This window comes from Pseudochaenichthys georgianus, chromosome 4 (assembly GCF_902827115.2).
Source record: "Pseudochaenichthys georgianus chromosome 4, fPseGeo1.2, whole genome shotgun sequence".
NCBI classification, from domain to species: Eukaryota; Metazoa; Chordata; class Actinopteri; order Perciformes; family Channichthyidae; genus Pseudochaenichthys; species Pseudochaenichthys georgianus.
This window is the reverse complement of record NC_047506.1, coordinates 2999022-3020815: the sequence shown is the minus strand read 5'-3', so window position 1 is coordinate 3020815 and position 21794 is coordinate 2999022. Positions and strand designations below refer to the sequence as shown.

At 39.3% G+C, this 21794-nt stretch overlaps 1 protein-coding gene across 1 annotated transcript in view; it reads right to left on the bottom strand.

Annotated features, from left to right (window-relative positions):
- slc9a7 (solute carrier family 9 member 7) overlaps positions 1–21165 on the bottom strand; it is a 40385-nt gene extending 19220 nt beyond the window's left edge. The window contains 12 exon segments of the mRNA XM_034081578.2: positions 3673–3826; positions 4705–4816; positions 6760–6873; positions 9256–9344; positions 10039–10144; positions 10244–10385; positions 11234–11339; positions 11515–11627; positions 12066–12142; positions 15724–15801; positions 17533–17735; positions 20786–21165. Of these exon segments, the coding sequence (XP_033937469.1) occupies positions 3673–3826; positions 4705–4816; positions 6760–6873; positions 9256–9344; positions 10039–10144; positions 10244–10385; positions 11234–11339; positions 11515–11627; positions 12066–12142; positions 15724–15801; positions 17533–17735; positions 20786–21056 (1565 nt within the window). The 5' untranslated portion in view covers positions 21057–21165.
- Positions 21166–21794: the final 629 nt, after the last annotated feature.

The following is a 21794-nucleotide window of genomic DNA, read 5'->3' as shown; positions in this document are numbered from 1 at the left end:
GTGAAACTTCCCAAGTTCATTACTGACTTTAAGACAATTACTTGTTCTATTACAAGTTACATATGTTTAAATATGCAAATTATGCATTATGTTAATACATGTGTGCTAATTTGCATACTTTTCCAGAACATGAACATTGCATAAAGCCAGGTTCAATCTTTTTATTTTACTTGTTGACATAGACTAAATCTAAATGGTGCATACAGAGGGATATCTCCTTGTGACATGCCATAAATCAGGAAATACTGCCATAAAAAAAGCATTTTCTGCATGATTTGGGTAAGAACATGTGTACAAATGAGGCTGTGAATGATGTGTGCAAAAAGCCTTTCTGCTGAGAGGGGAGGAGATACATGTCTTTTGGAGAAACCAACCTTTAAAGTATAAGTATCATAACATTCTGACATTTTGGAAGCACTACGGGAGAATAGGGTAAATAATGTAACTAGTAGATATCAGCGTTAGACTTCCCCAGTTCATTATTCAGACGATAGACAAGTTCTTAATATGTTATGTTTAAATATGCAAATGAGGCATTATGTAATGGTAACTTTTGTTGAACTCTACTGACATAAACAGACAATAAAATAAACTCCAAGATATGGATTTTTTTAAGGTTTTCTTTCCACTACTCTGAAAGACAACATGCCATGAAGCTAAACTGTGAAAAATGTACATTTCTATGAGTCTCAACCATAGGTCTCAACCCTCTCTGTTGACCTTTATACCAAAGCCACACAGTTCCCCTTCTTCAGAAAAACAGAAGTTTAGATAGAAGAGGCGAAACCGATTCCCAGCACCAGGTATAGTTACAGAGTTCGTAAAGATTCAGATACGACACCTGCCGCCGCTCTTCCTGCAAAGCTTCACTGTCCAAACTCTGTCACATCATAAACACTCAGCATCGTGCACAGTCAAGATTAAATATAAAATCTAGTATCCAGATCCTTTGCCTAAAGTAATGATCAACATGGTTGTCCAGTAATTTGAAACACAGTTGGACAAATATGATCTGCATATGGGACATGCACTAATCCTCAGTCTTGGCACAGGGAAGATGGCAAACAAATATAATACAAAAACCCAAATGGCGATTAAACGGCTTTCTAAACTGAGAAGTCAACAACAGCTTCTATGTTTTAATCTCTCATTGTTTATGACCGCTCGTCAGCTGTGAGTGGTTATCAGCAAACTGTCATTTTCTTTCAGTTGAATACTCATTTCTGATTGGTCAATCTGGACATTCCGGAGGTCTGATATGTTTTTGCTAGCAGACCGTTGCTAAGGAGATCAGACAGTTACCAAGGAGGATGCTCTGATCAAGGGACTATGTGCAGTCATATCAATCCACAGAAAGAAGTCCCGTCGATTTAACGTCAGCAGTTTTGTTTTTTTAATGCATCCATCATGAGGGTAGGAACAAAGAAGTGATGAAAAGAGAGCTGAGCCAGAAGGCAAAGCTCTCAGTCCCACTTTCTTTATATTAATTATATTTAATACAGTTAACATATTTGTAATTGTATAACCTAACATAACCTGATGTTTCACTATGTTTCAGGGCTCCCATAAAAGTGTACAAATATGTAAATGTATACAGACAAGTGCCCATTCACCGCCTGCCACGCACCACATGTCCCCCTTACCCACCCACCCACCCGCACAATTACATTGCAAATACTGACTTGAGCCCCACCACTGTATGGGTTATCCCTACCATAGATTACCCAACACAAATACTCTGGAGCCGCCACTGTTTGCGGTCTACAATGACAGAGAAGAGCCTGTCAAGTTTGGCTGTACTCAGCATTGAATCAAAACGCACTAAAGCTTCAAATCTTAATAAGTTTGTGAGGCGTTTTGCTGATCAAGATGGTAATCGCCACATTCAGCTGTTAGAGGCAACTTGATGCTCTGCTCACGGATGAGTCGATGAGAATAATAAACTGTTAAGATGATGACCTTACGTGTGTGTAATATTTTTCTTCTTTGTCGGGGTCTGCCCCCAAAAAACAGTTTCAAGTCCTGAGAAAGTCAAATCAGACGGTGTGTAAAACTACACTGCCCAGCCAACAGAAAGTAACCACTTTGATTTAACTAGGCCAGTAGGTAAGGACCTTCCACTGGATAATAACTGCAGCGATGTTTATGTTTTAGCTGAATACACGATTGTTAACCCTAATTGATGCAGTTAGTCACTTCTTTAACGTTTGTTATTTCTGATGTAAAGTCAAGGTTGTAACTGTTTGCAATGAAGTCGTGGGGCGCTGAACTGTTCTTTTGAATCTTTTGATTTATGATAGTAATTACTCGTCTTTCAAATTTGAAGGAGGGTGAGCAAGCATCTTGAGGAACATTCATCATTAACTCCTCCAAAAAATATAGTTTATTTAATAATAAATCAATATGTGAATCGTAACAGTGATTGACAGCTGATACTAGGAATAATATGATTGTTAATATTATCATATTCATACAGACAAACATCGATGAGACAGTTAATTAATGTAATTATTGCAGCAGTCTGCATAGATTTGGTACCCCTGCTCGTCTAAGAGTGAAACAAACTCATTCAGTTAAAATTCATTAAATGATGTCTGCCACCTTATATATTTATATGTAAGGCTTTGCTGATGTGCCACAATAATGTCACCTAATGTTATGGAGTTAAAATATCAATATTGTGGCTTTCCAAGTTAACATTGTTGATATGACTGCGATTAAATCAGCATATACTGGATGCCACCCCTGAAATTCTCCTGCCACCCCATGAATATTTGTCTAGATCCGCCCCTGTTCAGGGGACATTACATTGACTGACATGCATTTCCTGGAGACTTATCCTAACCTTAACCAACACATGCCTAAACCTAACCAAGTCTTCACCCTAAAATTAATGGTTCCCCTCATGGGGACCTCCAATTTGTCCCCATAAGGGAGGCGAGTCCCCACACGTGACTGTGTAAACAGATGTAGGTCCCCACAAGTATAGTAATGCTAGTACACACACACACACACACGATTTTAAGTGTTAGTGTTGAAGTGTTTGAAATCCTTGTATTGAATGCAGATATTTCCTAAAAGATGAAACAAAGCGCTGTGATTTAAAGCAGCGGAGATTTCTAGCTCCATCTCCTGGACACAAACACCAGTACAATGTGCACATTTCATTTTAATATATTATGATAAAAATAAAACTGCAACTGTTACAGAATAAAATTAAGTGATATATTTCGTATTTTTTATACTTTTTTCATCTTTATTTATTATTAAGAACATTATTTTATAAGAAGTATAATTTTCATATCTGGAAAATGTTGAAATACAGAGGAGTTTGTGTTGCCCTTTTTTCAGTCCAAGGTTTTATATACTTTGCTTTAGTATATCTGCATTTATTCAATCTTTTTACCTGTATCTCTCTCCATGAGTCTGAGTATAACTGTTTTGTGTCCTGCACTGTTTTAAGTGTTTTGTCCCTAGCAAATAAAAATAAAAATAAATATCCCTTGATCAGCTTTCACTCTTTTATAACCATCTCTCAGATCTCCTAGAGAGGCAAAACTCTGGGTTTATTTTGAGATTCCAGGCTCATTTTCACAGCTGGAAAAAGTTGAATTGTAAAGATGTTATCCAAATGCAAAGGAGATGCAGATGTACAAAAACAATATGTCTCACCTGATGTGCAGGACGGACAGCATGGGCGTGGTGCCCCCCCCGAACACCCAGACAGTGAAGAAGACGACGAGCAGCGTGGTGGTGAACATCATCTGCCGGGCGTACGTCGCGGTGTCGCGGATTGCCAACGCAAACGCCATCGCTCCACGCAGACCTGCACGTTAAAAACAAAAAAACATGAATCAGCCAATCATATTAGAGTATGGTGGCCGATATGTGCAAACGAGCTCCAAGGTCAAAAACATTTTCAGTAGGAGAAACGCTCTGCAAAAACTAAAAACACAAATGTGCCAAAAACATCTGCAAATTAATAAATATCTGCACATGAAGGGTTCATCCGTTTGCATCCCACATATTTAAGCTTTAGTTCATCCTTGTACAGTATTTAATTATATTCAGTTTTAGCTAATCTTATGCTATTTTACACGTACATATTTGACTTATTACGCTTTTACCTGGACATTGGTCACTTGCAACATGGTCTCGCACTTGCATTTAATTTCTGTTCTTACATGAGTTTTATTGTTTTATGTCTTATATATATATATATATTTATGATGCATTGTGGAAGGAGCCTGGGACTTCAGTTTTTCATTGCATTAACTACACTGTAGCTGCCGTACATATGATAATACATCCTTTGGATCGCCACTAATTTGAAAACACATGTGCAGCAGTTAGAAAACACCCACAATCTTGATGAAATATGCGTTTAAAAAAAGCGCTGCATAAACAAAACTGAAACCAGGGGACAGTAGAAAGTGACGCACACTCTGGGACTGCAGCGCTTGGTGATGTTCAGGATTATAAAGTTGAACTGTCTGTGTTGTTGGAAATGTACCTACAATGTTTTATGGGCTTATTTTAACAATGCGATCACATGACTGTCTGATATTACTGCAGATCTGCTGTAAGCTAGCTAGCTAACGTAGCTAACCTAGTCATTTCAACTGCCAAACATTTCAGACTAACTAAATATTAGAGCTGCATAATATCAGTAGATTATTGAGGGACGTCATAATATAATCTAACCTGCGAACATCATCATGTGCTGGAAGTTCCCTTTGATCTTGTGCCTCCTGCCCAGGTTCAGGAAGAAGGACAGCGGGTAGATGTTGAACGCTCGGCCGATGAAGATGGAAATCTGACGGTGGTGTTCAGGATTCAAAAAACGGCAAAGATTCAGGGAGCTGGGGTGATCGTTTACAAAATGTTTTACTTGTTAACATGCTCCTTATCTTTCAATCGCATTTAAGAAACTGTCATGTATCCCCGACCCGCACATATACAAACTCCCCCCGCCTGGATACCCAGTGTCTAACTGAATTTGATGAGTGACCTCATATTATTGAAAATGTCAATATCGGTTTATATTTAGTGGTGTCTGTATTATACTGTATATTTGTATACCTGATATACAGCATTTCCAATGCCTATACTGCTGTTAATAATGTTTATACCCCCTCATAATGTTCACACTTTAAATACATTCAGTCTGTTTATATTTTTATATTATACTTTAACAAACACTTTCTGCCGTTACTTCTGGTTAGATGCTAACTACATACGTTGTTGTCTTAAGTACTTGTACTCTGTGCAATGACAATAAAGTTGAATTTAAATCTGAAAAGAAAAACACGGAAATAATAGTATATTTCTAAGGAGGTTGTGACGTGACGTGGGGGGGCAGATGGTGGAGTGAATATATATATATGTTTATAATTAAGTTTGACTCTTATGCTTTGTATCTGCGCCTTTTTTATTTGTATTGTTGTTCCTTAACTTTATAGTAAAGCCCTTACTATACAAATATACCCCCTTGTATGAAAGGTGGTGTATAAATGACATTATTAATATGAATTTAAAGTAAAACATGGAAGGTAACTTGTTTGTAAAGCAGGAACATTTTAAGACATAGACGGCGCAAACCACCATCCCAGCATCACTAGCCACTCCTGCAGGGGAGGGAATATCTTAACTCTACGAATGGAAGTAGATTTAAGTTGGCTGCTCCATCTCCCCATCTCCTGAAGCCCGCAACCTGGGTGTCATCCTTGACTCCACCCTTTCCTTCCACTCTCACGTCAAGTCTGTGACCAAATCGGCCTTTTTCCATCTAACGAACATTGCCAGACTCCGACCGTCACTCTCGGAGTCGGTTGCAGAAACCCTAGTCCATGCTTTTGTCACCTCCCGCTTGGACTACTGCAATGGTGTCCTGTTTGGGGTCCCCAACAAAACCCTGGTCAGGCTCCAGTATGTTCAAAAGTGTGCTGCTAGGGTACTCACAAATACAAAGCCGTGGCAGCACATCACTCCCACCCTCATCCACCTCCACTGGCTGCCGGTCAAGTCCCGCATATCCTACTAAGTCCTCCTCCTTACCTACAAGTCCCTCCATTCCCATGCCCCCCAGTACTTATCGGACCTCCTCCGCCCACATGCCCCACTCCGGAACCTGCGGTCTTCAGACTCTGGCCTGCTAACCACCCCCCGCACCAACCTGCGAACCTCAATCAATCAATCAATCAATGTTTATTTATATAGCCCAATATCACAAATGTTACATTTGTCTCAGTGGTCTTCACAGTGTGTACAGAATATCAGTATGACAATACGACACCCTCTGTCCTTAGACCCTCACATCGTACAAGGAAAAACTTCCAAAGAAAACCCAGTTTAAAGGGAAAAATGGGAGAAACCTCAGGGAGAGCAGCAGAGGAGGGATCCCTCTCCCAGGACGGACAGACGTGCAATAGATGCCGTGTGTAAATTGAAAAGATAATACATTTGCAACATCAACCTTCGGGGACAGAGCCTTCAGTGTGGACATCCCCACGCTTGACGCCTTCAAAAGGGCCCTCAAGTCCCATCTGTTTGCTAAGGCCTTTGGCCCCTAATCTATTTGTCGTTTTGTCTGTCTGACTGTTTGTCTGACTGCCTTTTGCTTTGTTATGTTTGTTCCTACTCCTGTTCTGCTTTGTAAAGCGACCTTGGGTCTTATGAAAGGCGCTATATAAATCCAAGCTATTATTATTATTATTATTATTATTATTATTATAAGTGCACGTTTGTTCAGAAGGATACGAAAGCCCCGATGATGAAGATGGGGCTGAAGATGTGGTTCTGGAAGGTGAACAGAGCCAGGCCCATGTAGGAGAATATGAAGTTCTCCGCCAGGAAGTGAAGCACCTCGAACAGCTGCAGGGGAAACAGATTTAGATATTACTGAGAGAATACAGTGAGTCCACAGCAAGAGATTTCATGTTCAGGTTCAGCAAGAGGAGTTTTGCAGAAAGTCTCCCACAATGCACTGCACTGAAATGCACTCTAACATGGCAATTGTACTTTTTATAGATTGACTTTGATTGACTTTTTTTTTTATAATCACAATTTGCTTGTCTGTATTTTAAAGTGTTATGCACAAAACGTATCTCCAATTAGTATTTTGAAAGGTGCATTTAAGATGCATTTATTAGGCGCATTCACACCGCAGTACTTTTCCCACAAAGGTTCATGAGAACTTAGTTCATGAGAACTCTTTTGTCGCGTTCACACCAAAAAGAGCCGGTACTAAAATTAGTTCACGAGAACCTTTTTACCCCCACGAAAGTCCCTGCGGCTCTCTTGTGAGAAAAGATCTATATTTCTGATTGGCTGGGCGGATTGCAAACCACGCCCCGTAAAACTCCCAAAAAGTGTTGTGAAGCCGCCATTTTATTATCCTCGCATTAGCATTATTAGCATTAGCCCAGCGCAGAAACGCAGAGAGACTAACTTATGGCAACGCAAAATAAAACATGGGAGCGGTGGAGATGAGGAGGTGTCGGCGTTCTGGCTATTTACTCGGAAGGCTTCAGTAGAAGCTGCTGGGACTCCCAGCAGCTTCTACTGAAGCCAGTCCCCAACTCCGGGGACTTCCGGCCGGGGACTTTGGGCGGCAGCATACGCCGTGAAGTGGTTGGCGGCCTGCCAGTAAACCGAAGCAGAAGAAGCAGAAGAAGAAGAAGTGACGTCAGCGGTTTCATTTGCCTAATCCTCCCCCAGGGACTTGTTCTGGTGTGAACGCGATCTGTACTCTGTTCTCATGAACCTTTGTGGGAAAAGTACTGCGGTGTGAATGCGCCTATTGAGCTACTGATAACCAAAATGATGTTTCGTGATGGCAAATACACAGAATGTTGACAAAGTAAACACAAATCTAAGTTAAAACAAATGTGTCCCATGTTTGTAAGAAGACTTGAATCCTCTGTAACAAACAAAAACATTTCAATTCGAGTCTCTTTCTTTCCTTATTTTTAATACACTTCCATCAAAGTCAAGCACTTTCCATGGCCTTTACATCTTTTGTGGAAACCATAATATATACAGTATACGGATTAATTCACATCCTCTTAACATCAAATCACAAGTAAGGTAAAATACAACCAGCTTTAAAATGTGTTGCATGTTTGTAAGTAGACAGTAGTGCAATTTCAAGCATTTTCAAGCACTTTTTTCAAATCAAAGCACTTTTCAAACCTTGGAAACACTGCATTCCAATTCTTACAGGTGCTGGAAACCTTTGAAGTGTTTTAAGGATTTCCAGCACCTGCAGAAACCCTCCTCCTGTCTTCCTGTCTTTTTAGCAATGTGTGTCTTTCTTTGAAACTGAGCTATAGGAGCTTGAATACTTGTATCACAGATATTTAACGGTTCCCGCTGTGTGTTGTCTGTGTGTTTAATCTGGAGACAACAGACTGAATGAACCCCCCCTGAGAAACAGAGTACAACGTGTCCTCAATCGACCCGGATTAAGCTCACCATCTGGCCCCGGCGCATTTCCACTATAGGGTTTTAGCAAGGCTCGGCTCGGCTCGCTCTCTTTGCTTTTCCACCTGGGGTAGTACCGCCTCACTGGTACTTTTTTAGAACCACCTCAGTCGAGGTTCTAAGCGAGCTGAAAATATGCTTAGCTAGTGACGTAAAACACTGGCGATTGGTCAGAGAAAATCGTCACAATTCTTGCACGAGACCCCAAGCGTTGCATAAGCACAATTTTTAAAACAGACGAGCTACCGTCAGCAAGTATTTCAACAAAGTATTTTTAATTTCAACAAAGTATTTTTAATTTAAACAAATCCATAAAGAAATGGCAGCAAAAAAAAGCATGCCGTGGTCGTTGGACGAGGTACAGACGTCCTCCGTCTCGTTGCAGATGAAAAAATACAGCGAGAGCTCGACGGCGGAATAAGAACTGGAACGGCTGGAGTCCAAGCAGGATGGTACGTTTTTGGTAACGCTCTGTTCTTTGCTTGAACGCATTGTGTCCCCATCTATTGTAAAGCTCACGTCTAACAAACAAGCCTATTTTATCCTTACATTTATGTTCGACAACCCAGCCGATCGCCCCGCCTACACTGCGCCGTCGTTACTATAGTTACTACCCTCGTTACTACCCTCGTTACTAACTGTAATGTAAACACAGCTTAAAGTGAACCGAGCCATGGCGAGCCGCGCTAAAACCTTCGACTACAGGTCGCATTTTGGGGGGTGAGATTGTAAACAGCAACAGAATGAAGGAACAGGAAGTGGTCATTGTACCTGCTTGGTGCGCTGAGTGGACTCTGCAGACAGGTTGTTGTAGGTGTAGTGAGCCTGAGTGATGCCGCAGAACAGCACGGCTACCACACCTGCAGGAAAACACACACAAAATACTCAGGTTGAGTACAAGTACCTCAAAATTGTACTTAACTACAGAACTTGGGTAAATGTACTTCACTGCATTTCACACATGTAATTAAGGCATAGGCAGAGTTGCTAAAGATACAATACATTTAAAGGATTTAAACACAATCAGGTGGTTTTTAAATGGGTTTGTTTGTGTTGTTATAAATGGCACATCTTGTTTATCTTGTTTTAGTGGTACTTTTTATTTTGGATGGATGTTGTTTGTACATTTTATTACAGATAATGAAGTAAGAGTTTTTTGAACACACACAATTTGATATATTTGAATATACTGACATTTAAAATACTTATAGTGGCTAATAATGTTCAGTTAAATAAAGCTATGAAGAAATTAAACCAAAAAATAACCATTAATTATAAAATAAGATACTATATATATATATTCAGCTGAAGTAATAAATACTATTAAGTTACAAAATAATAAGTACGGTCAACTTGATCTGGATTTATATAAATAGTTTTTTTTTTTAAATACATAGTAAATTCAACTTTGTGTAAGCATTTTAACGTCTACCATGACCTCACCGACAACAATTGTTGATAAATTAAATTCTGACATGACTTCTGAATGTGCAGACTTCTTCACCATGGCGGTTTTAAGCCTACTACCTTTTTGTTATTTGCCCTTCAGCTCACCTGTGAACCCGCAGGCCTCGGCCAGCAGGAAGGTGCTCCAGGACATGAGGAAGAAGAGCGCCGTCTCCAGCAGCGGGAAGCAGTGCAGCTTCGTGAACTTGGTGACGTGAGGGTGACGTTAAAGACACAACAGCACAGTCTGGTTTTAAAATATATATAAACAAACATTTTCAAAAAACTTTCTGAGACTTGAGTGTGAGGATATGAGAGCGGTGACGACTCCGGTGGCGGCTCCCATCACGAAGGAGCCGCTGAAGATCCCGATGAAGACCCCGACGGACTTGAAGAAGGCGGCGGCGTCGAACATGTGAGTGTTCGCTCCGCTGGGCTGGTACGCCACGATGGAGCTGGAGACACAGGAAAGAATATATTTTCAGTATTTTTTTTAAGATGTTCAATTTATTCTTTGAATGGATTCACCTCCTTGGACAGGTTCATATAGAGTCTATATATGAACCTGTCCAAGGAGGTGAATATAAGACTTTGACCATTAATATACCTTATATACTTATTTTTATCATATTGTAGAAGCAATCCCTTCTACCTGATGCATATTCTTTTATGGTTTAGAAATAAATTAATAATAATCGTAATAATAATAATATATATAACATTGTAAAAAAAATATACTTATATGTTTTAATTATTTCTTTAAATATGAACTGTTATTATATATTGCACACATATATATTATATATTTTTTGTGACACCTGTATGTGGATTCACAAGATGCAATGATTTTTAAATTATAATTTTTTTGTTTGTGAAATGTGAAAAGTCTTGGTGTCCGCTATAATACAAATATGTATACGTGTGAGTAGACTATTTGGAAACTCCAAATTTGGATAAATTAGAGGATGAGATAAGAAGACACTTATTTAATTTTAATTAATATATTTAGAGGGACTCTCCGCTATCTGGATTCCAATGACACCAAAATATATAAATTATTTTATGTTAGTTTGATCAAATGTGAATAGTTTTCTTTCCCTTTCACTGACAATGCAGTAGTGTACGCTATATATATATATAAAATACAAATAACACAGAATTTAGTGGATTGATAGTTAATTCTGCCAGTAGAGGGAGGCAGAGTGTGTGTTTCAGCAGACAGACAGACCTGTCTCACACCTCACTGTGGAATTTCATCAGCAGGAGTCAAAGAGAGTTTGATAATAAATCATGAGTAACGTACGAGGAGAGCACGATGGCCACGGCGTCGTTCATCACGCTCTCTCCAAACAGCAGAGCGTAGAGATCCCCGTCAGCGTGCAGATCGTTGAAGATGGCCAACACCGTCACTGCGCACACACACACACACACACTTTATATTTAGAATGTGCTGTCTGTCCGTCCGTCCGTGTGTGTGTCCGTCCGTCTGTCCGTGTGTGTGTCTGTGTGTCTGTGTGTCCGTCCGTCTGTCCGTCCGTCTGTCAGTCCGTGTCCGTCTGTCCGTCTGTGTGTGTGTGTGTGTACCTGGGTCAGTGGCGGACATAATGGCACCAAAGAAGAGGCAGTCTGTGTAGTAAAACTTGTCCGTCAGCTGTCCCAAAACCTGCATCAGTTTCACCACCCCGTACATCAGATTCCTGCAGACACACGAGCAAAGAGGAGGAGAATAAAAGCGTGAGGTGGCAGGAATATTCAGATCCATTTCTTAAGAGTAAAAGTACCAATACATTCATGTCAAATTACTCCATTACAAATATAAAGTAGGTCCTAACTTCAAAATCTCACTTAAGGAAAAGTATATTATCAGAAAAATGTACTTTAAGTAGTAGTATCATTGTACTGCGTTTGTGGACACATGATATATTAAGCATTCATGGTGAGCACCTTTTGCATAGCAACACTGGAGGATGCATCTTGTTAAAAGTTGATCACATGTTGTGTTCATGCTAAATCTTCATCTGGAGAGAAACTAAAGCTTTAAAATAAATGCAGAGGATTAAAATACATTATTTAGAAGTATAAAGAAGCATTAAATGGACATTTAAGTACAATCTACTTAGTTATTTTCCACTCACCCGATGACGAAGCATGAGATGGCCGTGCCCAGAAAGGCGTAGGTGATGATGGAGCCCATGTTCCTGAAGAAGTGTCTCTGCGAAGAGAAAAGGACGATAAGACAAACTGCTGCTGTGGGAACATATGAGACCTCTCCTACAGCTGGAAACATAGACTGGATAGGAGTTTAGATTGTCCTTATGGTCATAGCGTGTCTCCTTGTAGACTTTTATCATCTCTTGGTAGACATGTGCATCTATTTGTCCGTTTTTACTAACTATGCCTGCTTCCGTCAATATCTATGTCTCTGTGTGGTCATTTTGTAACTGCTTGTATTCATTTTGTGTCTGTTTTTGATTGTTTTGTGTATTTTTAAAGATTGTTGTTGGAAATGCTCTGTAAACACTGCAAATGTACATACAAATATATATATTTTTAAAGAAAGTAAGTGTATAAACTTCACTGCAGAAAGTCAGCATGACAAAGCTACCAAGCTGAACTTATTTAACTCTCCTTTAACAAACCAAAGTCAGTAGCAGCGGCATGTTTGGGAGGAACATCCTGTTGAACTACAAACACTGATTCTGCTGATCTGAGTCTCCACATTACTCCTAGATCACATGTGTCAAACTCAAGGCCCGGGGGCCAAATCAGGCCCGTGGTGGATTTAATTTCGGACCGCAGGATCATTTCTAATTACTATTAGATCTGGCCCGCCGGTATATTGCACACACACCTTCACTCCACCTGAGGGTCTCCTCAGCTCAGAGCCCAAACATTGATGACCTTGCACCCAAGATGAGATGCCAAGTATCTGAACTAGCATCACAGAGCAGCACACTGAGTTCAATGGATGCTTCCTTCTGCACTTTCTTTCTCACGACAACAGGGCATGTTTGGTTTGGTTGGTGAAAAGCTGCAGATAGAGCCATAAGAAATTAATGCAACTGATTATTTAATGTTGTTTTTATAGGCAATAATTTAAGCTTTGTTAGTTCCAGGTTTAATATGTGCAATAAGTTCATTTAAAAAAGTTCTGCGAACCTGTCCGGCAGTCGACTAGTACCCATTTTTTTATTTTGGCCCACTGTGTATTTGAGTCTGACCCCCCTGCTCTATATGATTAAAGAAACAAAAACACTGACTGAGATGAAGTGCCTTTGGTTCAGTGACTGAGAGGAGTGATTCAAATAGAAAGTGTGCAGCACGTTGTGTTCAGGATGTATTCATTACTATACTGTGTGTTTCATTACAGAGATCTAAAGCTTGTTATGAGCTGAAGAAAATCCGTTAACGCTGCGTTTAAAATCCCTCCCAACATGACCTCCTGCTTCCTGTTCCTTAGATCCGACTCAGCAAATTCCAGCTTTAATCACAATTTCACCAGAAAAACAAAAAAAGGAGTTCTCACTTTACTTTACATTTAAGAATGTTTTAACATCACTCGGACGGTTATTTAAAACCAGCTGTGCCATGGGGTACATTTAAAGAAAACATTGAAACTGTATTGTTGATTGTAACAATAGGGAGGCTGTGGCGCAGTGGTTTAGAGCAGTGCTTCTCAAAGTGTGGTCCGCGAGCGCCCCCTAGTGGTCCGTGAGTATATTGGTAAAATGTCACATTTGAAAGAAATACATTTATTTAAGTTTTTCGCACTCTCGCGGGAATATCTCCGCAATGGAACGAGCTTAAGTTTAACTTTTGATTGCATGATATAGCCCAGATAAACACCTTCATCACACATGTTGCCACTTGTTTGTACCATTTTCAGGCTATTTGTAAAAAACGATGTGTTTTTGCATATTTGTGGAGTTAGGTGGTCCGCGAGTGTTTTTTTATTGGTTAGGTGGTCCTTGGCATGAAAAAGTTTGAGTAACACTGGTTTAGAGCCTTGGTGTTGGGATCAGGGGGTCACAGGTTCAAACCCCACTGCAGTCAGCATGTCGTTGTGTCCCTGAGACCCTTCACCCCAAATTGCCCCTGTGGGGATTGCCCACAGTATTGAGTATGGAAGTCGCTTTGGATAAAAGCGTCTAACATGTAATGTGTTCTTATGCCTTTGCTAGATAGCACTTCATCTGAAAACAACAAACAATGAGTGTTGTTGGTTATTAGTTCATGCAAGAGGCGTTCAGTTACATACCTAAAAAAAGATATGTTGCCAATTATTTCGAAGATTTTTAGTTGCAATTTTAGGAGAAAGACAATCCATAAAACTTCACTTTTATCACTTTTGTAAAAAGAAAAACGGACATTTTATAGCAGTATCATTATTCAGAAACTCAGTACAGCTTTGCATCCTCAGGTAAATATAATAAATATATAATAAAAAAGAATAAAAAGGCAAAATGAATCAGAAAGCCAGCAATTTAAGATATTCAATAATACAAAAATAAACTTTAAAAAAAAAGGCATAAAAGGTCATTTAAAAGCACATGCCATTGAATTTAAATTGTCTCCCCCACCCAATTTCCACACTATTACATTTGGGCAAAAATGCTTAACAATACATCTTTAAAAAAAAAGCCTGTGAAGCATGCTCATTGTAGCGGGGGGTACAAGAAGAACACTTAAAGAAATGTGTTTTTTTAATGCCGTTTAAAACATATATTGCAGTATAGGAGGAATGGGCTTATGCATAAACATAATTGTCTGATATTTAGAAAACTCATGAACTGCACCAGCTGCTGCCGTTGAATACTGTAAACATGGTGATGGATTAATGATGATCCGTCTCTAAACACCACACTACTGTTGCTCAACAATGGGAAGCAGAACCGTCTCGTATTTTCACTGTCAGACTTTTTTGGTTGTTTTTGTTGTAAAAGCCAGAGAGGAAACGAACGACATCTGCAGTGGAGTTCCCCTCAGACACTCAGTGTGTGAGAGGCAGCAGGAAGTGGCAGCAGAATCAGATTTCCACCTGACTACAGGGCAAGTCATGATAGGGCCACAAGCTGAAGGGCCCTCTGGATTTATCTTACTAAAAATCACTCAAGGAGGCATTTACCAAACTGCAAAGAGACACAACGACTACAAAAAAGACAAGGCCTTGTCATTTCAATAGGAGGAACTGTACTACAAAAAGCCTAAAAATACAGCAATGAGACACAAAATGACCTCAAAGACACAACAATATCGACAAACTTCAAACAGAAAGACATTCAATGACTACAAAGCTAGTCAAAAAGTCTATAAAAACTGCACAACGAGACTTAAAATCACTGCAAAGCACCACAATGACTACAATAAATACTAAAAGTAAACCCCGGATGTTGGAAATAACATGTGCTAGTAGTGCGAGTGGAAACCCTGAGCGTGACCACATGCATGAAATCCAATGCATTTAAAAACGTACAAAGACCTACAACTTATCATGAGGGTAACATAACATATAATGAGGGAGCAGATCAGGCCCCATCGTGGCCTTAACCTACAAAATGTCCCTTAAAAGAGACAAATACTAACCAGGAAGAGACGCAACAAAACTACAAGGAGACACAAAATGACTACAAAGAGACAACAGCCTCAAAACATCAACAGATAGTGTGTCAAAGTGTGCGTGTCCTGCTATAGTAGAGTTTTTTGGGCCTGTGTCATAATATGCATTATATTACGTTACTGCCAGTTGAAACGCATTGAGCGTTAGATATAATGATTTGAACAAGCCGCACTCACCTTCTTCAGACTGTATCCAGCGTGGAATATAATGGGAGGCAGCAAAATGTTGAAGAACACTTCAGGGTCGAATGTCACCTGGAAAGGATTTTAGGAAATTCATTAGTTTAAATAATAACAATCTGCACATTTAAAAAAAGAGAGGTTCGACTGAAAAAAGATACATTAAATAAATATACAATACAACAGTACTAGTAGATTGTTGTAGGAAAAATCGAAACAAAAAGGTGCCTAAAATAAAATGATAAAGAAACTTGATCTTTCTTTCTATTATGTTGTACATAATATAATTTAACGGTTAAAATTGTCTTCACTGCTTCTGGAGGCGTGTGGCGCAGTGGACTAGTGCGTTGGTGTTCAGGTTCAAACCCCACTGCAGTCAGCATGTCGTTGTGTCCCTGGGCAAGACACTTCACCCCAAATTGCTCCTGTGGGGATTGCCCAGAGTATTGAGTATGAAAGTCGCTTTGGATAAAAGCGTCTAACAAGTGACATGTGATGTAATGTTTTCCACACAGGTTGCCAATTTCTACCGTGAGATTTGCAGTCTTCTATATTCCCTTGACTACAGAGGTTACCACTAGGGGACAATATTATTTGACCTTTTCACAAAAACAAAACAATTGGCTCAAACAGATGCAAAATGAAGTATTATGTTTAAATTGAAAACAATGGAAATGCCGTCAGTTGTTGTACTCGTCAGTGTTTTAGCGAGTGATTTGTACAGTCTTCAACTTTCACCTTTTTACACAGCAGAGACATAATAAAATGGACACACATTGGTTAAGTTGAAGTTATACTTAGCACATCCTGTGTTAAAGGGGAGAAGACAATGAAAGCATTTACTTGACAGTGTTTCTGCTCTTCATCAGACTCTATCCTTTTATTTGTAAGAAAATCTAAACATCAGGCCCCAAATTGCTCGGGGTTTCAGTCATATCTACGCCACACAAATCAAAAAAGTAACACAAATACCTGAATCACTATGAAAATAGGGAAGAAGTTAAACAAAAAGCTTCTGCAAAATATAGTTAAACTGTTAAATGACATGTAGGTCACTACTCCCTAACACGTAACAACTCTGCGGTCCTGCCTTGGGTCTCGTCATGCTGCTTCCCTGATGGCTTCCTCAGGATTGTAGCTGACATCCTCGTGGATTCATCTTACTTATTACAGACACATGCATTTCCTAACATTCGGTCTATATGCTGTAAAATGTATTATCTCTTCGTTGCACGTCTGTCCGTCCTGGGAGAGGGATCCCTCCTCTGTTGCTCTCCCTGAGGTTTCTCCCATGTTCCCTTTAAACTGGGTTTTCTTTGGAAGTTTTTCCTTGTACGATGTGAGGGTCTAAGGACAGAGGCTCTAAGGACAGAGGCTCTAAGGACAGAGGGTGTCGTTTTTCTCATACTGATATTCTGAACAATCTGTGCTGTTGTATTTGCTGTAAAGTGTCTCTACTGTAGGCTATTTTTATTTTATGTACAGCACTTTGGCTCGACCAAAAATCGTTTATAAATGTGCTATATAAATAAAACTTGATTTGATTTGATTACATTTCACAAGTCTTTAGAGAAAGTTCTGACTTAATGTTTCCTGGTCGAATGTACTTATTGTAAGTCGCTTTGGATAAAAGCGTCAGCTAAATGCAATGTAATGTAATGTAATGCTTCTAAAGGTGTAGGATTTTATGAGGATACGGGGGAAAGTGCATGCCTGGTCAACATTCAGTAGGTAAAGTATGCATGTATGTCAATATTGTGAGAAAAAGTAAGAACATGAATGAAAAAACGAGAGTGTAGTGTTTACTTTGCGCAGCATGTCGTTCTGCTCCACGTTGTGGATCTCTCTGGAGTTGATCTCTCCCTTCAGCGTGTACTCAAAGAACTTCCCGCTGATGTTCAGCAGGACGGTGCTGACCGGCCCCTCCTTCAGTGAGCAGCTGGGGGGGGTCTTGTTGTGGTAGCTGGTGGCCGGGATGCCGTACCGCAGGATCACCCCCACCAGCAAACCTGGGGGGGAAATAATTAAAAAAACGTTATATGAAATGTGTAGCCTTGTCAATTCAAGACCAGCAGCAAACCTGGGAAGGGGGGTGAAATGGTAGCTGGTGGCCGGGATGTCGTACCGCAGGATCAAAAGGCAGAAAAAGGATTACAAAAGGTAATGTATAAACTGTGTCGCATTGTAGAATCAGACCCTCAAACAAACCAGAGGTAAAGGGAGAACAATGGTTGCTTGAGGCCGGGATGCAGTACCAAAGGATAACCTCCACAAGCAAACCTGGGTTAAAAAGAAAATTAATAAAAACACAATATATAAAATGTGTATAAGTGTAGAATCACGGCCACCAGCAAACCCTAGGGAAAGGGGGGATAAATATTATAGGAAATGAGAGTATTGGAGAATCTCATCCACTAACAAGCTCAAAGAAAGGTGTGAAAATCTATTATAAATAATATATGAAATGTTTAGCACTAGAGAATCAGATCCACCAGCAAACCTGAGAAAAGGGGGAGAAAATATCTGTTGACATGTATTCACTCGTACAGTCTCAGCTAATAAGGTGTGCGAAATAACCTTAATTTAGATATTTAAATGATAAGGCCTTGTGTATACAGTAATGTCTTGCTCACTCATAGTCTGAGGTTCAAGGGCATATTTTAAAATTACCTCCCAGGGACCTTTTAAAATGTTGAGCAAACATTCTTGTTTGTTTTGCCTGATTTGTCCGACCAAAATCTGGTCTTAAAGTATTCTGATTTGTCCCGATTACACTCCCACAATACCGGCACAGTTTCTGTGGAGCCAGCTGTTTATTCAGAAAATCAATATTTGACGTGGTTCCACTTGGCAGTCCTGAAAAAACACAAACATCCCATCATTCTGGAGTTGTGTTGAAACTCCAATTAAACCAACTTTAAAAAAAAAAAAAAAATGATGTTCCCATAGTAAAGTAAAACGTAAATATGTGCTGTGATATAAATGTCACTTTCTGTCATTTCACGGTTTGCTTTTTCATCAAGAAAAACAATTCAAAGTGTGTCCTTCATGTGATAATCTCAGGTTAATCACTGACATTTGAAGAGACACTAAACACAGATGAGACTGAAATAAATCTTTAGCCGGGAAAATCTACTCGTATCAGGGGTGTCAAACTCAAGGCCCGGGGGCCAAATCCGGCCCGCCACTTCATTTTATGTGGCCCACAAGAGCTTGCAAAGAATATAATAAGTTTATTATAATGTTAGTGCCGCTTTACAGGAGAACGTTGCCCATAAACTACATGTCCCACAATGCATCTCATTTTGTGACATGCGCAATGAAGAGACTTGCAATGATTTCAGACATAGTTAATTATGAAGTTATTACCCTATCCGATAATAATCCAATGCAGAGGAAATACTGTAAAATTATACATTTTATATTTATTATCTATATTTATCTATGTATATTATTTATAGTCTTAAAGTTACCACCGGCCCTTTGAGTGCAACCATAATTCTAATGTGGCCCGCGATGAAATTGAGTTTGACACCCCTGCCATAGATGTATATCTGCTTGGATGCATTATCTATTGTTGAAAAACAGAAAAACAATCCCTATTTTTCCTTTTTTGATAATCGATTAAAGGTTAAAAGTAATATTTAATGCCATAATTTACCTAAAATGCGGGGATGTGCCTCTTAAATGTGGGGATGTGCTGCTTTTCTCTTTATAATACCATATAAAGTGACAATTTTCAAAATGATAATGTTGTTTTATGTTGCAAACCATTAGTCTAGATCAGCAGTTCCCAACCTTTTTCAACTCAGGGCCCACTTAAGAATCAAACATTTGTTCGCGGCCCACATTCAACCATAAACAATACGGAGGCTAAATAAAGTTCTGATTGGTCGATTCAGAACATGTGACATGTTGTTAATCAAGTAGAAGAAATAAAATACAACTATTCTTCTGGGTAAAATACATATTTTTAAAAGTCAATCAAGGAGTAATGTTAATTTAAGGTGTTTGAAGAGATTAAAAATACAATTTGTTTTGAAAAAATTATTGCCACAAAAAATCTAAGGGTGGCTCAACACGCCATGAAATGGGAAAGAACGAGCTCTAACGAAGAGTGGGGTCTCGACAGTCAACAGGGATTATTCTGTGCTCATATGGTTGTCACAATAGAAATAAAATGGCAGGTAATAGATGAAGCTGATGACAACCCTGCGTTACCTTTCCTTATTATGTTGTTTTTAAGGAAATCATCATTTTTTTAAGATGCATGATGTTTGTTAGATTTTGAACAGCCAATTAAAACGCAGGGTGAGACCAGCCACTATTGATTATCCTCTTTATTCATTATTCTGCTGATTCTCGTCAGTCAATACCAGTTAGTCTATTAAAATGTCAATACATGTCTATCACATCTTTACAAAGCCAAACGTGATGTCTTCAAATGTTTTGTTTTGTTCCAGAAAAGTCCAAAAATATTTAGTTTACAATGATATCAATAAAGAAAAAGCAGGACATCCTGTCATTGGAGAGGCTGGAATCAGAGAATGTGGGAATTATTTCCCCATTTCTGATTTAAAAATGAATGAAAAGAATGAATTTATTATCAAAATAATAACAAAAACGTTATATTTGCTGGTGACGAGTCCCCTCTTTTTCTCATTTTAATATATATTCATTGTATTTTTTTTATTGCATCTTCCTTTAATAGTTTGTTGTTACTATTATGGAGTCATATTATTTTTCTTGGAAATTATGTTTTCTATATATATATATATATATATATATATATATATATATATATATATATATATATATATATATATATATATGTTATGTTGCATTGTTAGAGGATCCTATGAATTAAGATGTCCATTCCCATATCTAAACTGTAGATGTGCATATGACAATAAAGCTTTCAGTCTTTGAATCTGATCAAATAACTGGCCCCAGCATGGCCCCCCCCAGTAAAATCGGTCTAGATCCGCCACTGGCTCTATGTACGTGTGTGCAACATATATATATATATATTTATTTGTTATTATGTAGTTGATCTCACCGTAAATCATCGCCAGCCCGGTCTCGTGCAGAAATCGCACCCGTCTGTGCTTGAAGAGCCAGATGGTGAGAATGGTTAAGGTCAGCAGCATAATGAATGTGAGTAAATTAACGCTGTCCTGGCGGTGACTTTCCTCAGCCTCCTTCTCCGTGGTGAGCTCCTCCATTGCTCCTCCGTCCTCCGCCGTGACGGCGCTCAGGAGGATCAAGGCCGGCGTTAGGGTGTCCAGAACCCGGGCTGCGGTGCGTCTCTGCGGCCGGAGAAGCTCCATGATGCTGCGGCTGCTGCTGCTGACAGCCGCTATGATGATGCCATGTCACTGCACGGTGCTCGCAGAGAGGAAACAGATCCAGGGTCTGCTGGCTGCTGCAGGTTCAGCCTTTTAAAGACACACTGCTGCTCTGCTGCTGGAGACGAAATCACACCGCCGGTCCGCTCTCAGGTTGCGCATGCGCAGTGGTGGAAAGTAACTAAGTACTTTTACTGAAGTACTGTACTTAAGAACAATTTTGAAATAGTTGTACTTGAGTATATTTTGCTACTTTTTTTACTTCTACTCCAGTTGAGTTCAGAGGTAAATCGTGTACTCCACTACATGTATTTAATACCTTTAGTTACTTTAAAGATTTGGACTAATGATGTGAAATATAATCAAGTGTTAAATCAGACTTTAGTTCCACCTGGAGTAATATTCACAAGCCACCCTGCAGTATACAAAGCCATTCAAACTAGCTGCACCTTTGCCAGCTTTGATAACACTTTAATTCATCAATAATTATAAAACACATCATATATATTATTCTGAAATGGACCAATATTCTGCACTAATTTTATTGTATTAACTTGCATATAGTTAACTTCTCCTGCATCACTTGTACTGTACATTAGTCTTGCAACACTCTTGCAGTATTTTATTTCTATTTCTTCTTGTACAGTTTTTATTGTTGTTGTTTTTTTTGTTTATGTTGCATTGTTGGAGGTGACTTGGAATTGCATTGCAAGCTGTGTA